Source organism: Bufo bufo, chromosome 3, assembly GCF_905171765.1.
Source record: "Bufo bufo chromosome 3, aBufBuf1.1, whole genome shotgun sequence".
NCBI lineage: Eukaryota > Metazoa > Chordata > Amphibia > Anura > Bufonidae > Bufo > Bufo bufo.
Window position 1 is genome coordinate 274583375 of NC_053391.1, and position 25045 is coordinate 274608419.

Below are 25045 nucleotides of genomic sequence, written 5' to 3' on the forward strand. Positions count from 1 at the left end.
CAAACTGAAAGCCAAAACGCCAGTGTCAAAGCAGACTTACATCTTGGAGTGTAGCTCTTCAAAAATTAATTAGGACAAACCTCCAGGATGCATTCTAGTGACGTAATCTACAAATATATGTTGCTATTCACATCTTTACAACCCAGACATCCACAACTCCCCCTTTGTTCCTGACTCATTGCGCTGTAGAAGGTCTTACGACCAAAACGTCCAATTGTAATGAGTATTCATTGTAGCAATCATATTTTACGTTTGTCTGTGACTATATGCATCATAAAATTTTCTGCTTAAAATAAACTGATGAGTGTTGTGGTACTAGCTATATGATAGTGTGAACATTCACCTACCAAGGGGCATCACACCTCTTAACGGAGTGCAGGTGTCAACCTTATATTTATTTTCCATACCATGCTTCCTCCTGGGCTTGCAGGTGTGAACTACAATGTAACCATAAACTCTTAGGCCTCTTTCAGACGGGCGTTGCGGGAAAAGGTGCGGGTGCGTTGCGGGAACACGTGCGATTTTTCAGCACGAGTGCAAAACATTCTAATGCGGGCTTGGGATCGGTATTCTGTAGATTGTATTATTTTCCCTTATAACATGGTCATAAGGGAAAATAATAGAATTCTGAATACAGAATGCATAGTAAAATAGCGCTGGAGGGGTTAAAAAAAACTAAAAAATAATTTAACTCACCTTAATCCACTTGATCGCGCAGCCGGCATCTTCTTCTGTCTTCATCTTAGCTGTGTGCAGTAACAGGACCTGTGGTGATGTCACTCCGGTCATCACATGATCCATCACATGATCTTTTACCATGGTGATGGATCATGTGATGGACCATGTGATGACCGGAGTGACGTCACCACATGTCCTGTTACTGTACACAGCTAAGATGAAGACAGAAGGAGATGCCGGCTGCGCGATCAAGTGGATTAAGGTGAGTTAAATATTTATTTATTTTTTAACCCCTCCAGCGCTATTTTACTATGCATTCTGTATTCAGAATGCTATTATTTTCCCTTATAACCATATTATAAGGGAAAATAATAATGATTGGGTCTCCATCTCCTAGCAACCGTTCATGAAAATCGCACAGCATCCACACTTGCTTGCGGATGCTTGCGATTTTCACACAACCCCATTCATTTCTATGGGGCCTGCGTTACGTGAAAAACGCAGAATATAGAACATGCTGCGATTTTCACGCAACGCACAAGTGATGCGTGAAAATCACTGCTCATGTGAACAGCCCCATAGAAATGAATGGGTCGGGATTCAGTGCGGGTGCAATGCGTTCAACTCACGCATCGCATCAGCTCGGAATGCTCGCCCGTGTGAAAGGGGCCTTAGCGACCAAACTGATGCTGCAGTCAATAATGACCGGAAGTCTGAATGGTTAGAGAGGTGCATTGCCTTTGTCCTTCGATTGGTACCCCCACAATAAGGCACCTATGACAGGGAGTAATAGAATGCTAGTATACGAGGGGTGTTAAATTAATTATCTACCTGAATGTGAAAACTAAATTTTCAGAGAAAATTTAATTTACTACTTTTGATTGTAATCCCCCTTGACTTCAACACACTAATTCCACTTCACCTCCAGTGATCGGATGCCCTCAGGAACCCTCTTACCGCTTCTCTCACATAATGCCTTCATTGTTGTCTCACTTCGGAAAGTGGCATTTATCATGTAGAGAAAGTTAATACAAGCCACTTACTAATATATTGTTATTATCCATTTTGCCTTCTTTGCTGGCTGGATTAATTTTTCTATCACATTATACACTGCTCGTTTCCATGGTTACATACCACTCTGCAATCCATCAGTGGTGGTCGGGCTTACACAATATAGGAAAAAGCACTAGCCTACTGTATGTGCGCTCCCATGGTCCCGGCCACCAGAGAGGCTGACTCTTTCTCCTATACTGTGCAAGCACGACCACCACTGATGGATTGCAGAGTGGTCTGTAACCATGAAAACGAGCAATATATAATGTGATGAAAAAATTGATCCAGACAGCAAAAGAGACAATATGGGTAATAACAATACATTAGTAAGTCCCTTGTATTAACTTTCTCTACATGATAAATACCACTAAGGCTACTTTCACACTAGCGTTCGGAGCGGATCCGTCTGATGTTTCATCAGACGGATCCGCTCCGATAATGCAGACGTTTGCATCCGTTCAGAACGGATCCGTCTGCATTATTACTTAGAAAATTTTCTAAGTCTGAAAGTAGCCTGAGCGAATCCGTTCAGACTTTACATTGAAAGTCAATGGGGAATTGATCCGCTTGAAGATTGAGCCATATAGTGTCATCTTCAAGCGGATCCGTCCCCATTGACTTACATTGTAAGTGTGGACGGATCCGCTCGCCTCCGCACGGCCAGGCGGACACCCGAACGCTGCAAGCAGCGTTCAGGTGTCCGCTCACTGAGCGGAGCGGAGGCTGAACGCTGGCAGGCGGATGCATTCTCAGTGGATCCGCCTCCACTGAGAATGCATTGGGGCCAGACGGATGCGTTCGGGGCCGCTCGTGAGCCCCTTCAAACGGTGCGCACGAGCGGACACCCGAACGCTAGTGTGAAAGTAGCCTTACTGAAGTGAGACAACCCCTTTAAAGAATAGGTCTAACGTAATTGTTGTCTTGTGTGACATGAATTCTAGTAATAAAACGCCTTTTGTATCCGAAAAAAACTATTGCCATGATCTTTCCATCTGACTGCTGCACATAAAATTTATTTGCAATGGTGACCCCTTGTGCTTCCATTGCATGGACTTTTGTTTGATCTCAGGATCATGGTGGTGGACCCATGTTTTATCAACCGTAACAATGCTCGAATGGAAAATCTCCTGGATTTTCTCTAAGCATGTCTAATTTCTCTTGGCTAAATTGGTGACAAGTTTTTTGCTCAGGAGTCAAAATGTGTGTTCCAACAGGAACTGACATTATCAAAACATCATGAATGATACTGGAAACTGTGCCAACTGAAATGCCCAATTCGTGAGCTATAACACTGACCTTGACCCCACGATCTTAGAAAATCATGGAATCCACTTTACAGCACATTTCATCTAAAGATGCTTCCTCATGTGAACGGGGATCATCTTCAATTGATTCCATACCTCATGTAAACTGCTTGGTCCAAAACTTGGTAGTAGGAAGGTGCATCATCTCCATATATAGCAATTAGAGATGAGCGAACCGAAGTTGACGAAGTGGAATTCGATCCGAATTTCAGGAAAAAATCGATAAAATGGCTGCTGCATGTGTGAGGACATGGAGCAAGGAACTCTGGGTACGCGGGATCACCCATAATGCCATGCATGCAGCCAATCAGCAGCCAGCCAGCCGTGTGATGTCGCTGCTCTATAAATAGCCTCAGCCATCTTGGATTCTGCCATTTTCCAGTGTACTTAGTTCAGGGAGAGACGTCAGCAGGCTTTAGGGACAGTGCTAGGAAAGACTTCATTGTGCTAAAAAATATGTTTTACAAGTTCAGGGAAAGATAATTCAAGGTCTAGGGAAAGGATAGGGAGGAATCATTCCACAGTGGGGAAGTGCGAAAATTACAGCCCTTTTTGGCATGTATTAGTGGCCCAAATTTTTTTTTTTATTTGCCGTTCAGCAGTGCAGATATATGTTCTAAAGCCATTTTTGTCGTGTATTAGTGGCAAAAGAAAAATATATTTGCTGTTCAGCAGTGCAGTTATATGTTCTAAAGCCCTTTTTGTCGTGTATAAGTGGCAAAATAATTTTTGTTTTGCCGTTCAGCAGTGCAGTCATATATTCTAAAGCCTTTTTTGCATGTATTAGTGGCACAAAAAAAGTACTTGCCGTTGTGTGGTGAAGTGAGAAAATTACAGCCCTTTTTGGCGTGTGTTAGTGGGGGAAAAAAAGGGCTTATTAGCCGTATTGTGGTGAAGTGAGAAAATTACAGACTTTTTTGGGGTGTTTTAATTTCCTTTTTATTTAAATATCTGATCTAACAGTATGTCAGACAGAGAAGTGCCAGGCCCTGCACAGGGGAGTGGCAGAAGCTTAAATGTTTCTGGCGCAGGCACAGGTCACAGAAGAGTAAGGGGGCGTGGCAGCAGGAGTCGCAGCGAGAGGCCTGAGCTCCAGGTGTCATCTAGTGGTCATGCCTTGACCAGCAACCTAGCGGTTCTTGAATGGTTGACTCGGTCATCTCTATTTTGGATCCACTCCTGTTTTTTTGGCATTATCAATACTGGTGGATTACTGACCAAATAAATGCTGACCGAGTGAAAGCAGATGCTCGACAGACAGGATCCGTTTTTTGGGGGTTATTATTCTGACGGATCAGAGGAATGGCAAAATAATCAGTGATGTCAACACAAACTTACTGCTGACAACCTCTCCACTCTGTCGGGGGGCTCTACTTGTATAAGCGTTTAATAGAAAAGGTTCTGTAGACATCTATTTGGAATCAGCTGACGATGGTGTAAAAGTAGTGCGCTCCTTCTTGACGCTAACATCGACCTGTAATGCTGAATTCATACTTGAGTTATTTGGTCAGTTTTGGTCCCATTACTGCCCAAATAAGTAAAGTGTGCAGTGATTCTAAGAGCCACACCTATCATCTGAATGTCATACTGACTCATAGTATTATTTCACTACCAGAGCAGACTCCCTATGAGTGTTACTGCAAGGCACAGTGTTCTACACCACTATAAAGTCTCTCTGCAGCCATTCACCATAAATAAATTCGGATAGAACCAAGTTTTTTCAAATAATTTGGCGAACCGGCCGAATTAAATTTTTTTTAAATTAATTCATCTCTAATACCAATCATCCTTTCATGGATTTCTTTTAGCTTCTTTTCTTCCTTGGTAAAGAATTTAATCATAAAACCAAGCTTCAAATCCCTTGCTTTCTTTGTAGACCCGCACTGCACTGCACTTGCCATCCTATCACTTCCAGTGCTTTCATCAGACTGAACAGCTACTGTGTGGTTTGCATTTCCAGACATGTCTCAATCTGCACAGACAAGTTCAGCTCTCTAACATTGACAGAACATGCTGAGGTAGATAACTTATTGAACACCCCTCGTAAACAGAAGTATTGCTGTCAATAGTACGAACAAATGATCTCGGGTTTAAGTTCCATAAGGGCAATAATAAAAACAGCAAAAATCAGATGAATAAAGCTTTAAAAAGTATTTAAATAAATAAAAAATGTAAAAACCCTTAGCCCATTTTTCATATAAAAAATAAAAACTATAAATATAAGCTTAATTGCTTATATGGTAACAGATAATGAGACAGATTTCTATTTAAGCTGTAGCAATACACATGTACAAAGGACAATCTACTGTATAACTTATTTTATTGTTTGATTTATGAATACAGGTAAAACTCGAAAAATTTAATTATCGTGCAAGAGTCCATTTATTTCAGTAATGCAAGTTAAAAGGAATTGCATTAATGCAGCTTAAAATTAGAATTTTGTGAAAAGGTTCAATATTCTAGGCTCAAAGTGTCAAACTCTAGTCAGCTAATTAATCCATATCTCCTGAGCAAAGGGTACCTCAAAATTGTGACTTTGGGGTATTATAAGCTATAAGCCATTATCATCCAAATTATAACAAATAAAGGCTTGAAATATCTCGCTGTGCATGTAATGAGTCTATCTCATATATTAGTACCTTTTAAGTTGCATTACTGAAATAAATGAACTTTGCATGATATTCTAATTTTTCGAGTTTCACCTGTATACAGTATTTGTAGTACCTGGATGCATCCGAGAAAGAAGAGTCACTTTCATCAGACCTATAAAGAAAACACAGTTTTAAAAATAGTGGGACAATGTTATAAAGAAAGTCAAATGATAATGCCAACATAAATTGAGGGGAACACAATTTCTTACTTATCCAATGCATTCCCAGTAGAATGACTGCTTGTTAGGCGTGAAAAGACATTCTTGTCATTACGTAGACGCATTGGAGGAGATGAGGGTGGTATTAGATGAGAATCTGGACATCTAAGAAGAAATTCAACTGATATCAGTGGAGAAAATATTGCGGGCTCTACATAAATAGTTACTGGGATAGCATTTAACAGGAATCTGTCACCAGCTACCAAACTGTGACACAAAGCTGTGGTTCACCTGATTAAATTTTTTTTTTCTTTTGTTGATCCGAGACTCTATTCCTGAGTTATGATACTTTTACCTTAATATGCAAAATAGGCCTTTGGTGCAATAAGGGTGGTCACCATTGCTCTTGTTGTACACAAACTACACTCCTTTCTGTGGCCAGTCCCTCCCTTGCTGCTTTGCCACTGCCTGGCCCTGTCAATCAAAGCAGCCAGGGATGGGCTGGACACAGAAAGGAGTGGATCTCATGTTCTACAACAACAGCAATGGTGACATCCTCATTGCACTCGTGAACAGAGCCTCTGATAAACCAAAAGCTGTGCTTACACACTATGGGAAACAGCATTTTAATTGGCTGAGCAACAGCTACTGGTATGTGTTTATATGAACAGTTGGATAGGGAGGTCATTGGTGACAAATTCCCTTTAAATGGCTTTTCTGGGACTTAGTTATTTATGACCTATTCAACTTCCAGCATCCCACCTATCAGCTGTTTTCTCAAGCTCTGGTGCCTGGCAACCAGACACTGAAACTACACTGCCCTGTCCACTGTGTAGTGGCAATGCCTGGCTCTGGTGTCAGAGCTTGTGCGACAATGATTAAACGGAGTTGTTATGGTCATCAATAAGTAAGTCCCGGAAAGCACTATTTAATTAATTACAAAATAGAACAGAACAGATTTTTCAAAGATAGAAGGTGATTTTTCTGAGACAACTGGTGAAAATCATAAACATTTAACTATGTCAAAACTTTATAATAATTCAAATAAGGTTGGACACAATAATTTGGTAGTATTTCATTGAGGTTACAAATGGGTGTATCTCAGCAGTAGGATATCCATAAATGTTAAGGGGGTCAGAAAGTGCATCCATAATCAGAGAGAAATATTGTATGAGGAGAGCAGAAAACTTAAAGGGGTTTCCTCACTTCAGCAAATGTTATTTATCATGTACATAAAGCTAATACAAGGCATTTACTAATGTATGTGATTGTCCATATTGCATCCTTTGCTGGCATGATTCATTTTTCCATCACATCATACACTGCTCATATCCATGGTTACAAACACTCTGCAGCAGCGGTGGCCGTGCTTATACACTGTAGAAAAAACCATTTGCCTCTCTGGTGGCTGGGACCATGGGAGCGTGCATTGGCACATATAGACAGCAGCTCCCGTGCCAGACACGCTATATCTGTGCCCTTTAAGTCAGGTTTGTTAAAGGGGGTTGTCCCACTTCAGCAAACGCATCATGTAGACAAAGTTAATTCAAGGCACTTACCTATGTATTGTGATTGTCTATATTGCCCCCTTTGCTAGCATTATACACTGATCTTATCCAGGGGTTACGGGCACAGCCATAATTCATCTGCGGTGGCTGTGCTTACACACTATAGGAAAAAGTGTTGGGCTCTCTGGTTGCCAGGACCGCAGGAGCGTGCATAAGCATGCGTGCACAGCAGCTCCTGTCCCAGCAATGTGGTGGCTGTAAGCCCTGGAAATAGAAATTTAATCAAGACAACAAAGGAGGCAATATGGACAATCACAATACATTTGTATTAACTTTGTCTACATTATAAATGCAATTTGTGAAGTGAGACAACCCCTTTAAACTTAAAAAGTTAAAAAAGTTGATATATTCTTTGCATAAGAGCATCCACTGACGTGGTCTCCAAATTATGGTCAACATGCACCAGAAGGAGAAAATGAAATTCAGGCTGCCTCTATTGCCATACACTACATTGTCAAATTCACACAATTCAAGGGTGGAAAAGACTCATATATCCTCAGACTTATATATCCAGTAGTATGGAGTTATTAATGCTAGACATCCAATGGAGTAAGGGTACTTTCACATTAGTGTTTTTCTTTTCCGGCGCTGAGTTCCGTCCTAAGGGCTCAAATCCGGAAAAGAACTGATCAGTTTTATCCTAATGCATTCTGAATGGAGAGTAATCCGTTCAGGATGCATCAGGATGTCTTCAGTTCAGTCTTTTTGACTGATCAGGCTTTTCAGAAAACCGTAGCATGTTGAATTTTTACCTCTGGCCAAAAATCCGGAACACTTTGACTGAACGCCGGATCCAGCCTTTTTCTCATTGACTTGCATTAACGCCGAATCCGGCTTTTCCGTGTTAAATCCGAAAAATTCGAAAAAAAAAGTTAAAGTCCATAAATGGCGGATTCGTTTTTTCCAATGCATTTTTTCATTGTGATCAAAATCCTGATCAGGATTCAAATGTAATCCGTTTTCACATGTTTTTCCGGATCCGGCGGGCAGTTCCGGTGTCGGAATTGAACGCCGGATTCAAACAACGCTAGTGTGAAAGTAGCCTAAGGGGCCCCAGCTGTAAGCATTACCTTACAGAGTGCTGAAAGTGTTTATGCTTCTGGCTAGTCATGAATAATTATATACAGTTGCAATAAAAAGTATGTGAACCCTTTGGAATGATATGGATTTCTGCACAAATTGGTCATAAAATGTGATCTGATCTTCATCTAAGTCACAACAATAGACAATCACAGTGTGCTTAAACTAATAACACACAAAGAACTAAATGTTACCATGTTTTTTATTGAACACACCATGTAAACATTCACAGTGCAGGTGGAAAAAGTATGTGACTTGCATAAAGCTGGAAAGGGTTATAAAAGTATCTCCAAAAGCCTTGCTGTTCATCAGTCCACGGTAAGATAAATTGTCTATAAATGGGGAAAATTCAGCACTGCTGCTACTCTCCCTAGGAGTGGCCGTCCTGTAAAGATGACTGCAAGAGCACAACGCAGACTGCTCAATGAGGTGAAGAAGAATCCAAGAGTGTCAGCTAAAGACTTACAAAAGTCTCTGGCATATGCTAACATTCCTGTTAGCGAATCTACGATACGTAAAACACTAAACAAGAATGGATTTCATGGGAGGATACTACAGAATAAGCCACTGCTGACCAAAAAAAACATTGCTGCACGTTTACAGTTTGCACAAGACCACCTGGATGTTCTACAGCAGTACTGGAAAAATATTCTGTGGACAGATGAAACCAAAGTTGAGTTGTTTGGAAGAAACACACAACACTATGTGTGGAGAAAAAGAGGCACTGCATACCAACATCAAAACCTCATCCCAACTGTGAAGTATGGTGGTGGGGGCATCATGGTTTGGGGCTGCTTTGCTGCGTCAGGGCCTGGACAGATTGCCATCATCAAAGGAAAAAAGGAATTCCCAAGTTTATCAAGACATTTTGCAGGAGAACTTAAGGCCATCTGTCCAAGAATCCCAAGAATATTGCTGAACTGAAACAGTTCTGTAAAGAGGAATGGTCAAGAATTACTCCTGACCGTTGTGCACATCTGATCTGCAACTACAGGAAACGTTTGGTTGAAGTTATTGCTCCCAAAGGAGGTTAAACCAGTTATTAAATCCAAGGGTTCACATACTTTTTCCACCTGCACTGTGAATGATTACATGGTGTGTTCAATAAAAACATGGTAACATTTAATTCTTTGTGTGTTATTAGTTTAAGCAGACTGTGATTGACTATTGTTGTTGTGACTTAGATGAAGATCAGATCACATTTTATGACCAATTTGTGTAGAAATCCATATCATTCCAAAGAATTCACATACTTTTTCTTGCAACTGTATCTCCCAAAATACGGTTGGGGGGGAAATAAAGCTTTTGCTCCAGCTTTCAATATTACCCTCATGATAAATGTTCCCCATTTGTCTCCATGAGTGATACTCTACAACATTGTTGAAATAAGGCTTTGAATTCATTTGATTAGAGGTGCTTAACCCTTTCATGACCAAGGGTCATTGATGCCCCAGTGTCCAGGTCAAAATTTACAAATCTGACATGCGTCACTTTATGTGGTAATTGCTTTGGAACACTTATTTATCCAAGCCATTCTGAGATTGTTTTCTCGTGACATATTGTACTTCATGATAGTCATAAATTTGAGTCAATATATTTCACCTTTATTTATGAAAAAATCACAAATTTAGAAAAATTCACAATTTTAAAAATTTCAATTTCTCTGCTTCTAAAACAGAAAGTCATACCTAATAATATATTTACTAATTAACATTTCCCATATGTCTACTTTATGTTGGCATCGTTTTGGAAATGTCATTTTATTTTTTTAGGACGTTAGAAGGCTTAGAAGTTTAGAAGCAATTCTTAAAATTTTGAAGAAAATTTCCAAAACCCACTTTTTAAGGACCAGTTCAGGTCTGAAGTCACTTTGTGGGGCTTACATAGTGGAAACCCCCCATAAATGACCCCATTGTAGAAACTACACCCCTCAAGTTACTCAAAACAGATTTTACAAACTTTGTTAACCATTTAGGTGTTCCACAAGAATTACAGGAAAATGGAGATAAAATTTCTAAATTTCACTTTTTAGGCAGATTTTCCATTTTATTAAATTTTTTTCTTTAACACATTGAGGGTTAACAGCCAAAAAAACTCAACATTTATTACCCTGATTCTGCGGTTTACAGAAATACCCCACATGTTGTCGTAAACTGATGTAAGGGCGCACGGCAGGGCGCAGAAGGAAAGGAACGCCGTATGGTTTTTGGAAGGCAGATTTTGCTAAACTGGTTTTAGATAATAATAGCATTTCTGAAACAAAAAAAATGATGTTTTAGTGTCTCCATAGTCTGAGAGCCATTGCTTTTTTATTTTTTGGGCGATTGTCTTAAATAGGGTATCAATTTTTGTGGGATGAGGTAACGGTTTGATTGGTACTATTTTGGGGGTCATAAGCCTTTTTGATCGCTTGCTGTTGCACATTTTGTGATGTTAGGCTACTTTCACACTAGCGTTCGGAGCGGATCCGTTTGATGTTTCATCAGACGGATCCGCTCCGATAATGCAGACGTTTGCATCCGTTCAGAACGGATCCGTCTGCATTATAACTTAGAAAATTTTCTAAGTCTGAAAGTAGCCTGAGCGGATCCGTTCAGACTTTACATTGAAAGTCAATGGGGAATGGATCCGCTTGAAGATTGAGCCATATGGTGTCATCTTCAAGCGGATCCGTCCCCATTGACTTCCATTATAAGTCTGGACGGATCCGCTCGCCTCCGCACGGCCAGGCGGACACCCGAACACTGCAAGCAGCGTTCAGGTGTCCGCTCACTGACCGGAGCGGAGGCTGAGCGCTGGCAGGCGGATGCATTCTCAGTGGATCCGCCTCCACTGAGAATGCATTGGGGCCGGACAGCTGCGTTCAGGACCACTCGTGAGCCCCTTCAAACGGAGCTCACGAGCGGACACCTGAACGCAGGTGTGAAAGTAGCCTAAGATGACAAAAATTGCTTTTTTTACACAGTTTTTATTTAAAAATTTTTATGGTGTTTATCGGACGGGGTCTATCATGTGATATATTTATAGAGACGGTCGTTATGGACGCGGTGATACCTAATATGTGTATTTTTTATTTTTTATTTATTTTTTTATAGGAAAAAGCAATTTATTTTTTTAATTTTACATTTTTAGTTATTTATTTATTGTTTCTTTTATTATTTTCACTTTTTTTTATCAAGTCCCTCTTGGATCTTGAAGATCCAGTGGGGCTGATGGCTGTACTTTACTTTGCATTGCTCTTGCATTGCAAAGTATAATACAATCGGATGCCCTGTAGGTGGCAACAGCGGACACTTTTGCAAAGCGTCCGGTTGCCATGGCAACCATCGGGCGCTGCAATCGCAGCGCGGCAGCCCCGATGGTGGAGAGAGGGAGCCCCCTCCCTCTATTAACCCCATGGATGCCGCATGGGGGCAGCGCTGGAAAGGAGGGGGGTGGGGGTGGCACGGCCAGCATTGAGGGAGGTGATGCATCACGAAATGGGGGCAGGAGGAATGTATGGGGCGGGGAGGGGGCGGACCGCATCAGGGCAGGAGGCAGGAGATAAGCTTCAGCGGCAGGCGGACACAAGGGTTGGCTTGGAGGGGCACAGATGAGGGGCACAGATGGGGGGGCACCGATCGGGGGCACCAGGACACATTACGTGATTTCAGGCTCTGATCTGCAGAGCGCAGATCAGAGAATGAAACCGGCATTTTTTCACTGCCGCGATCAGATTGGTTAGTCTGCACAGACTAACCAATCGGATCGATTGCCGGCAAGGGGCCACTCTGATTGGTCCCTTGCCGGCATTACAGCAAGGGACAGAAGCTTTAATCCAGGGCAGGGCAGGGACAGAAGCTTTAATCCAAGCGCTTTGCAGCGCTTGGATTAAAGAGCTGCCATGACGTCTATACACGTGGTAGCTGCACGGGGTATGTGCAGCTATCATGTATATATACAGATTGCGGTCGTGAAGGGGTTAAGGGTTTAAAACTGAAGAATTTGAAGACTCTGGTGCAATACAGTTTGTGATGCATTAAGTTCCTTTCTGGATATCCCTGAGGAAGGGGTGGACTGGAAATGTAAAGTGGCCCTGGAAAAAAATGTGGACCCAGGTAAGCAGGTCCAAATTGACAGAAATTGGCACAACACAAGTAGGCGGGGTCAGCAATACCAAAGAGCAAAATACCATCCCAGCAGAAGCAAATACGACAGTGCAGTACAATATATTATCCCAAAAGGTGTCCCTCTTTGGTGGCCATCAATAGCTGCTATTTTCAGTCCTCCTTCTCCAGATGTCTGTGTGGCAGACGCAGCACTATGAAGTGACTTTTGCGCTGTGGCATTAGATGGATTTTGATATCTCTGACTTTTATTCTAACCAGACTGTCTATTACTCTGTAATTCCTTTGGATACACTCTTTTCTTTAGAACTTATATCTGCAAAGTCGGATTCAAGGTCCTTGATTACTTTCGCTGGACTTACAGTTGGTAACTCTTGGACAGATATTCGATGACACAATCCTGTCACCTGTCTTGAGTTTGCATTCTGCTGTTTTCCTCCAAAAACACCCCATCCTAGATCAGTTTGAACAGCATAGGGTTATCCTTTCCTCCTGTGATTACCTTTCGTGGTACCAAGGCTTCAGGACAATCGCCTATCAACAGTCCAACACCAAACTCATGCAGCGGGGGCATTTCATGAGATATGACAGATAGGTGCTTCCATTCATTGGCTGTTTCACAGGTAGGTATGCGATCTCGATCTAGAGGTATATCGTCTTTTGTATAAGCTGGAGGTAGATCCAATGTGCAGTTTGAATGAAGTCCTCTAACTCTCAGTCCTTTGAACCTTTGACTGTTCACTAATGTCTCTACCCATCATTGTGGTGAGTTTGAGCATTACTGGTTCTGTAGCCACTTGTAATTTCTTGCAGATTTTTTGATCAATGAAGGTGACATCACTCTGGGCATCCAGTAGCACATAGGCGTATACCTTCTTGTTTCTCCTTTTAGGATTTAATATGCACACTGGTACAACCATTGATGTGCCATTGCTTTCTCCTTCCCTCACTCTGCAAGAGAATACCGATACTTTCTTTTCTTCCTTGGTATCTTTAGGTATTGAGGATTTATCTTTCTTTGGACGTTCTTCATGTAGCGGTGTAGGATGGCGTCCTTTGCAAACGCAGCGTGTGGACTTTTTCTTACACTCCTTAGTAACATGGCCTTTTCTTAGACATCCAAAATACAGTTGGTTATCCAGTACAAATTTTTTCTTTTCATCTGGGGACTTCTCCTTCAATTGTTGGCACTTGTGTATGAAGTGGTTCTCTCCACAGAATATACATTTGAAGGTAGTCTGAAGATTTGTCAGTTCGGTCTTTCTACTGATCCCAGTAGTGACTTTGGACTTTCTCTCATAGGTATCTGGACCTTTAGCTGCTGTGTTTGTTGCAAAGCTAGTTGCTCTTGTGCGTCTTATATCTCTCGAAGGCCTTTCTTCTAAGGATTTTAGGACGTAAGATGCTGTTACTGGATTACATGCTATCTGTGTTTCCTTATTGATGAACTCAGAGAACTCTTTAAAACTTGGGAAGTCCTTACCTAGATCTATCTGTTCAGTCACATAGCGATTCCATCTAGAAGCCACTTCATCAGGTATCTTAGTTAGCATCCTGTGGTTTTCTAGATAGTCGTTCAGTAATTCTAGTCCTCGTACATGTGGGATGGCATTGCTGCATGCTTGCAGGAAGTCCCCATACTTTTGGAGTTTGTAGTGTTCTTTAGGACCTATTTTGGGCCAGTTATTCAGTTTCTCTCTAAAGGCTCTTTGTACTAAGAAAGGATGACCATATCTTGCATTCAATTTTTCCCAAGCTTGCTTGTAGGCTTCTTCGTCTTTTTCTATAGAAGTTACCTTCAAGAACTTCCTTGGCTTTTCCACCAACATATATCTGAAGGTAGAAGGTAGAATAACTTATCAACTGGACTGAAGCAATGATGCTCAATAATCATCTCAAAACTTACCTTCCACTCTATGAACTTCAGTACTTTTCCTGAAAATACAGTAGGTTCCGGAACGGGAAGTCTAGCTAGGACTGTTCTCTGTGGTCTTTCTAGGACAATGGTTGTAACATTCTCTTGAGCATTGCCGTGGCATCTAGGAATAGAATCATCCTTTTCTTCATCTTTTCCGGTAGAGATAGAGGGTAAATTCACACACCTTTTTCCTAACACTGGTCTAGGCCTCTCTGTTTTTATGAGCAGGGATGGAAGGATAATAACTTATTTCTTCACTACATACAGTCTTTTTCTTTACTTAGCACAGATTTAAACCTATGACTACTCTTACTCATATCCTCCTCATGTACTCTGAGTCTGGCTTCTATGATCTTAATTCTTTCTGCCTTTTCAGACTTTTTAATTCAGCTTCCATTTGATGGCGCTGTGCCTCCATTTCAGCTTCCATTTGATGGCGCTGTGCCTTCATTTCAGCTTCCATCTGATGGCGTTGTGCATCCATTTCCGCTTCCATCTGATGGCGTTGTGCATCCTTTTCAGCTTGCTTTTCAGCCATCAGTTGATGCTGCGCATCGATGGCAGCTTCCATCTCAATTTCTGCTTTCTTGACAGCAAGTTGTTCAGCTAATTCCTTTCTTTTGGCTGAAGTATTTGAGGACTCTGATATGTGGGTGTCACTTCTGCTAGCGAAGGAAGTCACACTTGAGATTGTAGTTCCCTCTAAGGACCTAGCATAGTCTCTCATAAAAAGCTCATTCATTCTACTTCTTGCATTAACTTCATGATAGTTTTTCTGCAGATGATAGTTTCTCTCATGAGCTTTACCAAATCTTTAGTGTCCATGTTCCTTACAATATCCTGGTGAAGGTGTCGTAAATGCCCGCAGGTTGACATATGCTGCCATAAGCTCTAATTCAGATTCATTACCGTCTCTACCATATCACTCAAGTTCCCTTTTATACTTTCTTGCTTTAGCTCTTTAACGAATCTCTTAATGTATAATTTCCATTTATCAAACATTCTCGCGAACTTTTTTCCTTTCAGTGCTGCTTCTTGCTCCAAATTTTCCAGCATCTTTGGGGTAAGTTTTCTGCAAGTGATGAATGTCTTAGTTCATCTGCTTGGGCTATATTTTTTGGAGGCAAGACTAATGCTATATCAGACTTTTCTACCTCAGACAGGTATCCTTGCTCTTCAACTTCTATTCTATCTATTTTTACATCCTCTAACAGTAGCATGGTAATACTAGGTTCAGACATTTTACTTTAAATTCAATACTGGCAATCAATACGGATATTAAGAGTCCTTTCACTTTAAATGCAATACTGACAAATGCAGAAATAAATGACTGTCACTTTAAATACAACAGCGATAAATGCAGGCATTAAATGACTTTCACTTTAAATGCAATAGAGTCCATGTAATACAAACTGTCCTTTGTTTTACTTTAAAGTCTTTATCTGAACACAAAAATGTATCTTTATGCCAAAGCCTATATGCAATGATAAGTAATAAAAGGAAAGCTCTGACCTTATTCTAAAGAGCAGGAACAAATGTCAATCTTAAGGGAGACGTGTCTGTTCTTGATATGATGCGATGCTCTGCGCTGATTTGCGATGCTCTGTGCAGACTTGCGATGCGCTGGTCTTGGATATGCTGCTTGCGATGTTCTGTGCTGACTTGTGATTCTTTGTACTGATTTGCCATGCTCTGGCTTGGATAAGCTGCTGCAGACCTTGGGCCTAGTGGCGGGAAACTAGCTGGCTGCAGTACGTGGTCTCTCTGTGGATATCGGTGCGGGCACTCTAGCTCTGGACTTTGGGCTCCTACTATGCTTCTCTTTTCTCTCTAGGGATCGTAGGAGGGTTGGCGCTCTTTCTCTGACTATTTTGCCTTTGCCATTCTGACACTTTAAAAGTCGACTGCAGTTTGACTAATGCGCACATTCTATGGCCTCTATAGTAGCTCCACTGAGGTGTCTTTGCTTGCTCACTCAGGGAATAGTTGCTGCTGCTGTGCTCTAATGCGCTCTTTACTGTGCAAGTTGAGAAGCGCTATCACTTCACCCTCTGAGGGTGATAGTTCCACTGTGGCAGGCTGTCACAATGCGGTGTTCTGGGAAGTGGGGACGGGCCGGGACCCGCTCACTGTCATCAGCGCACCCGGCGTCGCCCGTTCCCGTGGGAAACACACTGGGGCTGAGTGCCGAGCTGATCAGTCGCTTGGCTGTATGGGCTGCATTGGAACTCAGGAGTCATGTGACGCTGGCCACGTCACATGACTCCACTAGTGCTCTATTTAAACAGGCAATCTGCTGGCCACAGATTGCCTGTTATTGAGGTCCTTCCTGCATGATATTCACCTGGTTAGTTTGTTCCTGCTTGGCTTCCGATTTCCCGTCCATCTCATCCTTTGGTTTTGGCGTGCTCTCCTGGCTTGACTTCGGCTTGTCCTGACGATTCTCTGCTTGCTTCTTCCGGTACCTTAACTGCTCTCTTGGTTTGACGCGGCTTGTTTGACATTCCTGTTCATGTGTTGTTTGTCTTCCCTGCACTATCCTAGCTAAGGGTTTGTCGTCCAGTTGTTCCTTGTCGCTAGGACTTGCGAGGCAAGTAGGCAGGGACAGGGGTGAGGGTGGAGTTCAGTGGTCACTACCCCACCACCTGTGTGTGTGTGACACAGGCGCAGCACTATGAAGTGCCTTTTGCGCTGTGGCATTAGAAGAATTGTGGTACTACTACATTTCGGATTCCCCCAGGCTTTTGTTGATGCGGTCTTTGTCATGTACTCCTATCCGATACTAACTACATATAAATCAGTCTCTATCGACCCCGTTCCATATAAAAAATGGAACACGCCAAGGTTGCCCTCTCTCACCAATTTTGTTTGTTTTGTCTTTAGAGCCCCTCTTATCAGCCATTAGATCGCACCCAGACATTAAGGGATTCGATGATGGCAGCCGGACACATAGCACGGCAGCATATGCCGATGACATTTTAATAATTTTGACTAACCCATCCTCTGCTTTTCCCGCACTCCAATCCCTACTGCAAGAATACGGACAAATATCTAACTTTAAAATCAACGCCACTAAATCCGAAGCCTTGGGTTTTAACATACAAACGGAAGAGTATAAGCTACTTCAAATGCAATATCCTTACCATTGGCCCAAATCTCACATTACATATCTGGGTTTAAAAATTAGCTCTACATGGAAAGACTTATACACATTAAATTACGCCACCATATTACCGAAATTTAAACAGACTGTAGACTCGTGGTCCCTCCCATTCTTATCCTGGATGGGACGTAAGAATCTCATTAAATCCATACTTCTCCCTAAATTACTGTATCTTTTTCAGACCCTCCCTATTCCACTACCTGTACAATTCTTTACAAATATTAGGAGATTGATCAGTGGCTATCTCTGGCGAGGCAGTCGACCCAGATTGAGACACAGATTGTTGGTCCAACACAAACTAAATGGGGGAATGTCTTTACCAGATTGGAGGTGTTATTACAACGCAGTTCACCTATCTAGGGTAGTACACTGGTTGCGAGAAGGTGATAAAAAACTAGGGTTTTCATTGGAAACACACCTGGCTAAATTTCCGCTAAGATCTCTCCTATGGCAAAACGAAAATGAAAATAACAAACCCCCTAGTCAACTCTCCTCTAACACTATCACCCAAACTACATTAAAAATGTGGAATCTATATAAAAAAAAGCATTAGCCCTATTCTCTCTCCTCTGATGTCAATTGCTGATATCCTTGACATATACCTGCCAAAATTCAAGGGAATTAGAATTAACCTCCAAGAACTACATAATATACGTATTATAAGTTTCCTTAATAACGAAAATACAGATGATCCACTAGAAGGCACATCCCTTCAATTTCTACAAAAAATACACATAAATAAGCTTATAGCCCCTTACATACGTCAGGGCGGTACCCCAAGGGCACTTACCCCCTTTGAAGAATTGATCTCCACTAGAAACCCTCTGTCACACCTTCTTTCAAAAGTTTATAACATTATAGAATCTACAAAGTCTCCTATGGATAGACACTACATTTCAGAATGGGGCAAAGACTTGGCAACAATATGGACCCCTTCAGAAATAAAGCAGATTTATAGGAAATCTCACGGTATCTCTCGATGCATCCGACTACAAGAAAATTCTTTCAAGCTTGTTTCCCGCTGGTATCGCACCCCGGTCAGGCTCAAACAAATGGGATGCCTCGATGTAGATACTTGTTGGAAGTGTAACTCTGCACAAGGCACATACATACACATGTGGTGGACATGCCCAGTACTAACCTCTTACTGGTCAGAAGTAGTAAACCTGACCAAACAAATATGTTCATTGACCTCAGATCCTACCTCTGTCTCTATCCTTCTAAATATCAGATTGGAGGAAATCCCTCCAGGAAAAAGGATTCTTTTCAAACACCTCATGGCCGCAGCAAAGTCTCTAATTCCACAAACATGGAATCAACCACAAGCTCCTAGCATAGCTCAATGGCTCCAAAAAGTCAACTTTATCTTCCTGATGGAAGAACTATCAGCTTGGGAACAACGTTCTCATATTAAATTCCAAAAGATCTGGAGAGACTGGATTGTTTACCGGTCAACTCCTTAGTCTTACATACAGATAGCTTCAGTATCGTAAACTATCAGGGACTGATTTAAAACATAAAAGCTGAAATATGCCCTCCTTCTTTTCATACTTCCTCAACCTTCTCCTCCCTTCCCTCCCCCTTTTGCCCCTCCAAATAAGATACACACATTTTATGGTAATGACAAATTCTCTATTAGCTTGTACTAGCGTGGTAATTATATTTGTGTAGGGTAAACATCTATCTATACATTGTTATTTTTGTGCCTTATACTCAGATGCTGTATCATTTCAGCTCTATTTGTACCTGCAATACTGTTGTTGTATATTATATCCATGCCAATTTCTGACTATTACAAAATTAATAAAAAGAGAATTGAAAAGAAAAGAAAAGAAGAATTGTGGTCTCTCTGACTTTTAGTCTAACCAGACTGTCTATTACTCTGTAACTCCTCTAGCGCCGTTCTATGGAAACAGTAGGTTTAAAGAGCACACCAAATGCTTCAAATAACTTCTTTATTAACTTCAACTTTTCTTCATATATAATACTGCTGCCTCCGCAGCAGATAGTCCATGTACAAAACATATGTTGAAAAAATATCACAAAATGGCGGTATGCATAAGTTGGTGGTTCAACTGTTCAATCTTGTCATTCAACATAAAATGGTTAAAATATTTCTCTCTTGTGTATCTGTACTCTGACTTTATGTTATTTAAGCAATTTATGATCTCTCTGAGAGGTATATCTGAGATCTAACTAATAGTTCTGCTTGCTCAACTTGGTTTGCAATATGCAATTGCTTATGATCTGGTATGAGCAGTTCGCAGTTTGTATGCAATTTGTATGGAATCTGGTTTGCATGCTTGCAATTTGTATTTGCAATTGAATTTGCAATTTGAATTTGTATTTGCAATTGAATTTGGTGGAACTGTAAGTAAACACATATATAACTGGTTCAGTAAACAGTGCCGCAGAGTTTCTTTATTTTTTGTATTTTTGGGCTTGAGGGATCGCCCTTCAGCCACTGGCACCCCAGCATTTGCTTGATTTACTGCACTGCTCCTTGATTTATTTAATCTTTTGTTCCGTTCCTCAGCTCTAAACACAATACTAACAATATGAACACTATATAACTGTTTTAACTTCCGATTATGGCCTCTTGTTCCCATAGAACTCAGCTCTCAGTGGAGTGAATGTCTCTCCAGCTCCTGTCTCTGGTGAATAATGATTCTATCAGCAGGAGCTGGGGGAATTCCCAGACAGGCTGTCTGTGAGGCTAGCTGTGATTGGTGAAAACTCTTGCTGTGTGAGAAGCTGGCTGTGATTGGTCTAGACTTCTGCCCAGCAACAACAGATTAAAACTATGCTTATTGTTGGTTTTGCTGTGTCACTGAGCTTACCTTACACTATAAAATGAATCTTAAAGGCATATTATCTTTTTCTGCTTCTGTGAACACAAAATATAACAGTTATATGACATCTAAAACATGATGTTACAGTAAATAACTCTGCTTTTGTCTTTAACACATAAACATAGGAACTGTATTAAGGTTATTAGCAGGTTTAGCTGTATACACATATAAGCTATATTAGCAACCTAGGACAGGTCTTAGCTGACCAGCTACAGTCTGATTAAGATATGGAGCAGGGGGATTAAGAAGTGAGATGTGGACCACAGCAGTTGAATTCAGGAGGACATGTGCAGTCTCTGGCCAGTTACATGAGTACTTGATTCTCACAGCATTAGTAACCACCAAGAGCTCATCAGATACCCAGCCAGCGGCAGAGAGGAGGGCCTGGGAGGCTGCCCTGAGCATTGGCCCATCAGGAAATTTCCTTGTAGGGTCTATGGCCAGTCCGTCCCTGTGTTTATGGCATGGTATATGTATTCTATCTCTGACGGCTGCAGATCAGTGCTGTATTCCCCTTTAAAGTCTGCAGAAACCTGTTGTTTACATGTTTAGTGATAGCCCTAACTAGAAAAGCTACACTTGTTGTAGCTGGACAGCTAATACCTGTCCTAAGTTGCTAGTATAGCTTATATGTGTATACCACAGCTAAACCTGCCAACAGCCTTAATACAGTTCCTATGTTTATGTGTTAAAGACAAAAGCAGAGTTATTTACTATGACATCATATTTTGGATGTCATATAATTGTTATATTTTGAGTTCACAGAAGCAGAAAATGATAATTTGCCTTTAAGATTCATTTTATAGTGTAAGGTAAGCTCAGTGACACAGCAAAACCAACAGAAAGCATAGTGTTAATCTGTTGTTGCTGGGCAGACGTCTAGACCAATCACAGCCAGCTTCTCACACAGCAAGAGTTTCCACCAATCACAGCCAGCCTCGTACACAGCCTTTCTGGGAATTCCCCTAGCAGGAGCTGCTAAAATCATTATTCACCAGAGAGGAGCTGAAAAGACATTCACTCCACTGAGAGCTGTGTTTTTATGGAAACAAGAGGCCAAAATAGGTATTTAGAACAGTTATATAATGTTCATATTGTTAGTATTGAGATTAGAACTGTATACTGAACTAGCTATATATGTGTTTACTTACAGTTCCACAAAATCAAATACAATTACAAATACAATTGCAAATAAAAATTGCAAGCTACAAATTGCAAGCATACAAACCAGATTCCATACAAATTGCATACAAACTGCGAACTGCTCATACCAGATCATAAGCAATTGCATACTGAAAACTGAAAACCAAGTTGAGCAAGCAGAACTATTAGTTAGACCTTAGATATACCTCTCAGAGAGATCATAAAGTGCTTAAATAACTTAAAGTGAGAGTACAGATACTCAAGAGAGAAATATATCCACCATTTTATGTTGAATGACAAGATTGAACAGTTGAACCACCATCTTAATCATACCGCCATTTTGTGATATCTTTTCAACGCGTGTTATGTACATGGACTATCTGCTGCGGACGGCAGTGTTATATGAAGAAAAATTCAAGTTAATAAAGAAGTTATTTGAAACAATTGGTGTTTCCATAGAAAAGCGCTAGAGGAATTACAGAGTAATAGACAGTCTGGTTAGACTAAAAGTCAGAGATGCCACAGAGCAAAAGGCACTTCATAGTGCTGCGCTTGCCATACTTGTACCTATTTGTATGATTAGATGTTTCTATGTTCCACTTCTATTTTCCTTCTTGTTTTGATCATGTGCATATTTAACATCATAAGGAAGAGGCCTATTTTTTACTTCAGAATGCTGGTTTTTAGGAGCACTGCTATCAGAGTGCTCTCTGAACTCCTCCCTCGTAGGATGCAACTCTTGCAGCAGAATGCTACAGTGCCATGACATGTGAAGCCTGATTTCAAGTTAGCCTTTCAACATTTAGGGAGAAAAGACGAGTTCTCTTAGGGGTAACTACGGCCCCAGCCACAATGAACTTACAGGGCATCCCTGCCTCCATCTCCACTTCATACTGCCACGGTCTGTCGGGGTCATCTGTGTCATATTCGTCATCGCCCTCCTGCTCCTCTCCTGTCACTTGGGCAGATAAACCACCTAGTTGTGTATAAAATTCCTGGGCGTTTATGTCCTCCTCCTCTGCCATTTTATCCTCCTCAGGGCTCAAGTGGCCTTGAAATGGAAGTGCCAAGTCTTCTGTCCCTTCTCCAATCAGATTTATCAGCATCTCCCCCAGGACATGAAGGAGTGGAATGACATCATTCATTTTATTTTATTTTTTTTTATTTTTATTTTTTTGTTTTTTTTCAATACAGAAGAAAAAAAGAAAAACAAGCTTCAACTTGATGTAATAATATAATTATTTGTTACCACTTTACCCTTAAACCCCGTTTCCCGCGCTCCCCTCCCCTGTGATGTGTCCAGCCCACCCCCCCACCCCCCCATATACCTGGGAAGGAAGGGGAGAAGAAAGAGAAGAGAGGGGGAAAAAAAAAGAGAAACAATTAACTCATCACTTCCAGTCAGCCCATATCTTAATCCATTTCTCAAATGAGTCTCTCTGCTTATAGGGAATCCGTTCATAATTTTTGACCTTATTAACCAGATTTATCAAATTATTTACCTCTGGAATATGATGTGCAAACCAACTCCGACTAATCAAGACCCTGGCCAGTAATAATATTCTACCTAAGAGGATCTTTTTATATTTATAATTGTAGTTATCTAGGGAGGAAAAATCATTCAGCAAGAACTGTTGAGGCTCAAAGGGAATCCGTATTTTAAGGTTTTGTAAAAGGACATTATTAATACCATTCCAGTAGGCTTGAAGCAAGCCCAGATCATGTGCAGGTAATCCGCACCTAAAGTATCACAGCGAGGACATTTAGAAGTATTTCTTAGTCCGCACCAATTTAGCCAGATAGGAGTAACATATAATCTATGGTAAATATTGAACTGTATTAAAACATGATTAAAGTTATGGGATAATAAGTGAGAATTACTAAAAATACTTCCCCACCCTACCAGTTGTATATCTGGACAGTCCAACCCCCAGGCCCTTTGACCCGGCGATTGTGTCTCTCCAAAGCGTGACTTAAGTAAAAATTTATATATGTTTGAGATCTTCAATCTTTGTGAAATGTTCCCTATCCACCCATTTAGAAGAGAACCATTATCTATTTCTAATAGTGATTTATCAAGCAAACTGAAAAGTGCTGACCTAAACTGGAAATACCTAAGCCATGAGAGATTCCCTATATTATGTGATAATTCCACAAACGACTTAATCTCTTTATTCTCAACAACCTGTGCAATATACAAAATCCAATTTTTTTGCCAAAATTGATCTGTTGCTATCCCTTCTAAGGAGTGTAAGTGACTATTATACCAAAGAGGCGTGAATGTAAGTGAACCCTTTACCCCCAACCATGCTCTAGTAGTAGCCCAAATTTTGAGTAGTAGTTTTATAGTCTCTTTGTGGCCCTGATCTCTATTGAACGGTAATCCGGATTCCAGGAGCGTAAATATGTTGTTATACGGGGAACTTCTCACTAAACTGCTAAGGAAGGTACTATTTTGCCATTCATGGCACGTCCATAACTGGGCAGCAATAAAATAGCCCTTGAAATAGGGGAGATTTAATCCCCCCTGCTCTAAAGGCTTGTAAAGATATTCTAGTTTGAGGCGCACACGTTTCGTTCCCCACACTAGGTCGCTAATTATTCTTTCCAAAAGTTTAAAATATTTACCCTCTATCCAGATAGGAGTATTTCTAAGAAAATTGAGGATTTGAGGTAGAATCACCATCTTTACCAGTGATACTCGATCCGCCCTAGATAGGGGAAGTCTCAACCAAATCCCTACTTTTGTCCTAATTTTTGTTATCAGTGGGATCAGGTTGAGTTGAATGCAATTTTCGACCGTGGGAGATATAGTCATACCCAAGTATTTATTAGTGTCAACGACATCTAGCTGGGTAGTCCAGTACTCCTTCTGGGGAACCGGGTCTATTGGCATCAAACTTGTCTTTGCCCAATTTATGTCCAAACCTGATACCTCTCCGAATAGTTTCACCATCCCCGTAATTCTTGGTAATGTTATTTCTGTGCTATCTATAAAGAAGAGGACATCGTATGCATATAGGGAGATACGGTCCTCCACACCCAATACTCCAAAGCCTCTAACCTGGGGGTCCTGCCTAATAGCCAGAGCCAGGGGCTCAATATAAATGTCAAATAGAAGTGGTGATAGTGGACAACCCTGGCGAGTGCCTCTATTTAGGTTAAAACTAAATGACATCATTCATCCCGTTGTTCTGCCGACCGACAAATAAAGTGGACTCCTCAAAGGTCCTGAGCAAATGGCATGTGTCATGCATGAGCTGCCACTGGCTAACATGGAAGTTACACCGGGGAGTAGACCTGTCCGTCTGCTTTATTAAGAAATTGTTGATGTCTTCCTCTGCTGATACAGACGGATTAACATATGGAGC

The 25045-nt window shown here is 41.1% G+C and overlaps 1 protein-coding gene across 1 annotated transcript in view; it reads right to left on the reverse strand.

Annotated features, from left to right (window-relative positions):
- The window catches only part of KIF21B (kinesin family member 21B), a 1425990-nt gene that overhangs the window by 433596 nt on the left and 967349 nt on the right, over nt 1–25045 (reverse strand). Inside the window, exons 30-31 of the mRNA XM_040424150.1 lie at nt 5896–6009; nt 5746–5798 (exon numbers count right to left, since the gene is read on the reverse strand). Coding sequence (XP_040280084.1) covers nt 5746–5798; nt 5896–6009 — 167 coding nt within the window. The remainder of the gene's footprint in view (nt 1–5745; nt 5799–5895; nt 6010–25045) is intronic.